The sequence below is a fragment of the Phocoena phocoena genome, chromosome 2 (assembly GCF_963924675.1).
Source record: "Phocoena phocoena chromosome 2, mPhoPho1.1, whole genome shotgun sequence".
NCBI classification, from domain to species: Eukaryota; Metazoa; Chordata; class Mammalia; order Artiodactyla; family Phocoenidae; genus Phocoena; species Phocoena phocoena.
The window spans coordinates 2,859,242-2,865,924 of record NC_089220.1 but is presented as its reverse complement, the minus strand read 5'-3'; the positions used below and the strand labels follow the sequence as shown (position 1 = coordinate 2,865,924).

Genomic DNA, 6,683 nt, shown 5'->3' with positions numbered 1-6,683 from the left:
CGTTTCACAAATACCGTCAAAGCACAGTTTGGACATGAAAATCCTACGGGACAATGGCTGTTATTAGGAAATTTAACACATAGTGTCAGATTCACCTGTTCTCATCTCTGTCTCTTAAGGATATATGCTCTGGGAATTCCCTGGTCGTCCAGTAGTTAAGACTCCAAGCTTCCACTGCAGGGGGTGTGGGTTCAATCCCTGGTCAGGGAACTAAGATCCCACCTAAGATCCTGCATGCTGCACAGCCAAAAACAAAAACAAAAACAAAAATCCCCAAAAAACACGTCACGAGAACGTATGCTCATCCCCCACCCTGGGAAGATCGCAGTAGTAAGACTCCGGCAGTCAACACCAATCAGCTACTTCCTTGGCTCCTCGCAGGCAAGATGTACACACCTAACATTTTACATTCTGGGACCATCCCGTCATCTATACTCTCCCCCCCTCCAAAATAAGACATTTTCACATAAGTTCTTTTTAATTTATCTGTATTTGTTACAACTTTTAAAGCAGAATGTGACTTGAGCACTATGTCTCCATTCACAAAACTTGCTCCGAGTCACTTTTCAAACAGCTTTACAACATGCCTAGATAGGCTTATAATTCTGCTACTCTCAACACCACTTTTCTGTGGAAAACAAGCCCTATGTATGGACAGTGACTCCCATCGAGTTGGTTCAGTTGAACATACTAGGGGTCTGGCACATGCAGTCAATACAGGCGATGGAAGGTTTAAAAAGTAAATCCCAGAAGATGAAAGTTGCTTTAAGAAGTATTTTCTTTTAAACATCAAGGTATATACTTCAGAACACTTCAGCGACACAAGATTCGGTCTACTAAAGAATCCGCTTGATAGCTAAACACTTCAGACCATGAAGTTAACGTAGGTTACATACACCTTACAACAAACGCTACTTCCGTCTGTTAAAATAAGCCAACATGAAACTAGAAAAAAACTAGCTCTGCTTTTAGTGCCTAAAGTATCACAGTATCACACTTAGTAGAAAGAAATCTTATCTTCCCCTTAAGTAGCTGTCATGCCATACAGGTTTTTAAATGTTAACAAAAATAAAGAAATACTTGAAAACATATTATCAGAAGAAATGAAAACAAGAGTGTTGAACACGCGGCCACGTAATCCTCAGGCAGAGCTCAGTCTACTTCTTCCATGCGGGACGTGTCATCGTCTCCTTCGAGGGGCGGCATCTCCTCAGTTACAGCAGCACTGCTGTCATCAGCAGTGGGGTCATCTTCATCAATACCTTTTTGGAAATAAACACCATGGATTAGATTTCCTAAAGCCACCTAACTATCCCAACACTCCCCGTTCATACCCACTTTCCAAGGCTGAGCAATTAATTTACAGGGTGTATGACCCTGTTTCATTCTTTATCCTGTACAATAAAAAAAAAGCCTATTTTACACCCGTTTTTAACTCACGTGACTTAGGGTTTCCCAAACTGAATGGGACAGCCCAACTTTGATCAAATTGCTGAAAATTATGTTACCCTTTTCGTCAGTCATGTGTTTAAGCTTTTCCCCCAATAGTACTGACACGTGGTATTTGCACAAGGCTTACCAAGACCAAGTTTGATCATCCTATAGATCCTGTTGGCATGTGTCTGGGGATCCTCCAGACTGAAGCCAGAAGACAGGAGAGCCGTTTCGTACAGCAGGATGACCAGATCCTTCACAGACTTGTCATTCTTGTCAGCCTCTGCCTTTTGCCTCAAGGTCTCAATGATGGAATGGTCAGGGTTTATCTCCAGGTGCTTCTTCGCTGCCATGTAACCCATTGTTGAGTTGTCTCTCAGCGCCTGAGCCTTCATGATCCTTTCCATGTTTGCTGTCCAGCCATATGTGCTTGTGACAATGCAGCACGGGGATGTCACCAATCGGTTAGACACGACCACCTACAATCAAAACACAGTGATAACTAGGCCTAAGAAGATTTCATATTCTAACTTGTAAGTACTTGTTATCAGCTTTATTATGAACATCTAAGGAACTTCAGTATCGACGAATCAGAAATGCTATTTGCAAACTCAGATACCTGACGCTTTCTTCCTGTGAGTTCTCTTACACTTGAAGTCTTTAAGGATCTTGAGATCTATATCCATCATTAAATGGAAATGCTCAAGTTTTCTATTAGTAAGTTAAGAAAACTTCAGTTTGCAAAACACCTGACACTCCTTTTAAATGTAGGTGAGAAGACTGTATACACACCTTTTCAACTTTCTTCTCCAAGATGTCCTTCATGATTTTGCAGAGGTTTTCGAACTTTGTCTTCTTCTCTTCCTGTTTCTTTTTCTCTTCTTCGTCCTCTGGAAGTTCCAGGCCCTCTTTGGTGACTGACACTAAGGTCTTCCCCTCAAACTCCTTCAGCTGTTGCACACAATACTCATCAATAGGCTCGATCATGTAGATCACTTCCAAGCCATGCTTCCGAAGACGCTCCACAAAGGCCGAGTTAGCTACCTGGTCCTTAGTCTCACCTGATGTGTGAAAAAGCTTCAGATCCTTAACAGGAAGCAGTTTCATTTCCTTTTCTTTTTTCCTATGTAGTTTGATCTAACCACAGACAAGAGCTAGCTCACACTATGTTGCCTATAGCAACCCTTACTAATTTATATGTAACACCACATGGGTAGAAAACACACCCAACTGCTCCTATGGAATCACAAGCACAAAGATACGACTAACATTTACTGCCCATTACCTGTGATGTAATAGATGTGTTTCTGGTTTTCCTTCATTCTTGTGCAGTAGTCCTTGAGGGAAACCATCTCATCACCAGAAGCAGAAGTGTAGTACCGCAACAGCTCCGAAAGTTTCTTTCGATTTTGCGAATCTTCATGTATTCCAAGCTGAAAAACAGGTGAGCTTTAGGAAGACTTTCTCTGCATTAAAAAATCATTTAAAACGAGAAGCCAGTTTGACTACCAGTCCTAATGGTCACGTGTGTTTACAACTAACCTTAATGTTTTTAGAGAACTGCTCATAAAACTTCTTGTAGTTCTCTTTATCTTCTGCCAGTTCAGTGAAGAGTTCTAAGCATTTTTTGACCAAATTCTTCCTAATAACTTTCAAAATTTTGCTTTGTTGCAACATCTCACGGGAAATGTTTAAAGGGAGATCCTCCGAGTCCACCACGCCTCTGATGAAGTCTGAAAAAACAGACCAAATGCGCTCAAGGTCACTCCCAGGACAAAATCGACAAAAAACATAAACCTGAGAAACCACAGACGAACGATTTTTTTCCCCTTTAAAAATCGGGAGTTGATAGGCTGAACTCTGACCTGTGACGGCGACCGCTCTTTACGCCCAACCGCACTTACTCAGATACTCAGGGATCAGCTCCTCGCAGTTGTCCATGATGAAAACTCTGCGAACATACAACTTAATGTTGTTCTTTTTCTTTCTGTTTTCGAACAGGTCAAAGGGAGCACGTCTTGGGACAAAAAGAAGAGCTCTGAATTCCAACTGTCCTTCAACTGAAAAATGCTGTAATAAAACACAGCCAAGATCAAGACAACGCAATCAGCTTTCACCAACAGGTACCACTTAAACCCCAGAGCCAAACACTTGCAGTTACATAACTTCAAGACTTCGGGAGAAGGATGGGGCAGTGGGCAAGAGAAAGCTGCCAGAAACCACCCTCAAATTTAACAGCTTGAGGCAGACCACCTGCAGACACTAGCTTTGAAGCTCTCAGCACTCACCTTCACTGCCAAGTGATCTTCCCAGTCGTTGGTCAAGCTCTTGTAGAACTCTCCATACTCTTCATTACTAATGTCATCAGGATTTCTGGTCCAAATCGGCTTTGTTTTGTTCAGTTCTTCTTGATCAATGTATTTCTCCTTGATCTTCTTCTTCTTCTTCTTGTCACCATCCTTCTTTTCTTCTTCCTCTTCATCAGAGCCAACATCTTCTATCTCAGGTTTGTCCTCAGACTCCTTTTCTTCTTTTTCCTTTTCTTCTTCGTCTTCCTTTTCTTCTGCCTCATCATCACTGACTTCTTTATCACGTTCCTTCTCCACCTTCAAAAGACGTAAGTAAACTCACATCATCTCTCCAGCCCAGAACTAAAAAAAATAAGCTAAACAGCACTGAGGCACTTACACCCCAAACCAACTGAAAGCAGTAAGTAGCCAGAAAGCTTCTCATCAGTTCCTGATGTATCTCAATAGGCCTGGGTGCCTGGGCAGAGCAAGACAGAGCTCCACCCACCAGCCCAATAAACACTGCAAATTCACAACTCTTCTTTTATCAAGGACTCCAAGGACTAAAGATTTCAACTGCGTCGCTTTGGTTACCTACGTGAAAAATATACAGAAACTCACAAAGAGAGTGATGGGATAGCCAATAAACTGGGAGTGCTTCTTCACGATCTCCTTTATTCTCCGTTCCTCTAAGTACTCAGTTTGGTCTTCTTTAAGATGCAGAATAACTTTTGTTCCACGACCCATAGGTTCTCCTGAAAAGGAAATGGAGAAACGAGCTCAATTTCAATCTCAATGGCCTAATCAAGGTTAAGGAACTAGAGCATCAATTTAGCTCTCCTAGCACTCATTTCAACATCTATGAAGCAGGGGTTTACCCTTACTGCTAACGGAAAGACTCCCAGAGCAGTTAATGGCCAAGATAAACCACCTCAAGAACAGGCTATCCCACTTAAGGAAAACACAAATTTGTTTTTTTTTGTTTAACACAAACTTCACAGCACCTTCAGGGGTCCACTGCCTACAGCACCCCACCCTCCACAAACCACTGACCCAGGAAGATGTCTACCGGATGCCCACCTGTATCAGTCCTCACTGTGAAGGATCCTCCTGCAGAAGACTCCCAGGCATACTGCTCATCATCGTTATGTTTGGTGATAACGGTCACTTTCTCGGCCACCAAATAGGCCGAATAAAACCCGACACCAAACTGGCCAATCATAGAAATATCTGCACCAGCCTGCAAAGCCTCCATGAACGCCTTGGTCCCAGACTTGGCAATGGTACCAAGATTGTTGATCAAATCGGCCTTGGTCATTCCAATCCCGGTGTCCACAATAGTGAGCGTCCGATCCTGCTTGTTCGGAATGAGGTTAATGTGCAACTCTTTCCCAGAATCTAGTTTACTGGGATCTGTCAAGCTCTCATACCTGATCTTGTCCAGAGCCTAGTCAAAAAACACAGAATATTACGCACAAGGCCTCTTAAACGGTTAATTTTATACCGAAACTAAATCCAAATTCTACACTGACTTACGTCGGACGAATTTGAAATAAGCTCCCTCAAAAAGATCTCTTTATTCGAGTAGAATGTGTTGATGATCAGCGACATCAACTGGGCAATTTCCGCCTGGAAGGCGAACGTCTCCACCTCCTCCTCCTCCATCGGCTGGTCTTGGGTCTGGGTTTCCTCGGGCATCTGGAGAGGACACGGAGCCAGTGAGGCCGCCGGACGGGGTCCCGCCACGTCCCGCGCCCGCTTCGGAGGCCGGTGCGCGCACGAGGCGCCGGCTGACAAAGGGATGACCTCATTCCGGGGCCCCAGAGCCGCCGCAGCCCACGCCGGCCGCACGGGCGCCGCTCCCGCGCGACTCCGCCATGACACCTCCCCCCCCCTCCGCCGGCTGGGAACCGGGCCCGGGGACTCCTCCCAAGGCGCAGAACCCAGGCCCCCGCCCCCGCTCCCCCAGAGCCCCAAGGCCCGCCCGCTCCCGCAGGGGGGAGGGGAGGAAAGGCCGCAGCAGGCCCGAGGCCTGCGAGACGCCACGGCCGCCCCGGCACCGCCTGCCGAGGGGCCCCGGCGGAGGTGGTTGCACCCGCCGCCGTCTCCCGCCCGGCCCCGGATCCCCGTGGAGCCCCCCCCACCGTGGAGTCCACCCCCTTCGGAGGCCCCCGCGCGAAGAGCCCCCGCCCGCCGCCCCCTCACCTCGGCTAAAGGACCGCAAAGGCTCCGCAGCGACGCAGCACCAGGACGTACAAGCAACTGGCGCGCCGTCCCCGCGCCTCCCTTATATAGAGGCGAGCCCGCCCAGCGCGCGGCGCCTTTTCCAGAAGCCTCCCGAACCTTCCGGAAGAACCCTCCCCAACCGCCGCCGCGGCCGCGCGCCTGCGCCTGCGCCCTGGACGCCGCCCGCCCCTACCCTGGGCCCGCGCGGCCCCACGCCCTCGCGCCCCGCCCCTCACGGCCGCGCCGCGCGCGCCCGCGCGGACCGCAGGACGCCTGCGCGGCCCGGAGCTCTCGGGAAGGTCTCGCGCCTTCCGGGGCCATCACCCCGAGCCCCGCCCCCGCGCCCGCGGCGTTCTGCGCGCCGTCGGCCCCGCCCCCACGACCCCTGCTCTGCGCGCGTCGGCCCAACGGCCGCCCTGGTGAACCGCCGACCCTGTCCAGGCCGCGGGGAGTGCGACCGGGGACTGAGTGCCCGGGGACTGAGTGCCCGTGCTCGCGGCTCTGTGAAGTGCAGAAAAGTAAACTCTCAGTGGTTAAAACGTGTCCCCAGGTTGTGGAATCTTCGGGTCCTCCACCGTCAGGGCCCGAAACTGGGGGCCCGGGGCCAGGTTGGGGGCCTTGAGGCCGCATGTAGGAAATCGAAGCAGGGGTGAGGGGTCCGGTCCCGTGTCACATGTATACGCCCGGCGCACTGATCAGAGGCTCAGAGCCACGGTTAGGGGTTTGGGGGCCCGG

At 48.9% G+C, this 6,683-nt stretch overlaps 1 protein-coding gene across 1 annotated transcript; it reads right to left on the bottom strand.

Annotated features, from left to right (window-relative positions):
- Nucleotides 1-475: 475 nt before the first annotated feature.
- HSP90AA1 (heat shock protein 90 alpha family class A member 1) lies at nt 476-6,065 on the bottom strand. The gene is made up of 11 exons (XM_065871476.1): nt 5,928-6,065; nt 5,259-5,420; nt 4,803-5,169; nt 4,344-4,477; nt 3,723-4,040; nt 3,339-3,504; nt 2,977-3,167; nt 2,720-2,867; nt 2,227-2,495; nt 1,580-1,913; nt 476-1,262 (listed from the first exon to the last, which is right to left on the bottom strand). Exons 2-11 carry the CDS (start codon nt 5,418-5,420, stop codon nt 1,153-1,155), a joined length of 2,199 nt encoding a protein of 732 aa, XP_065727548.1. The 5' UTR covers nt 5,928-6,065; the 3' UTR covers nt 476-1,152.
- Nucleotides 6,066-6,683: the final 618 nt, after the last annotated feature.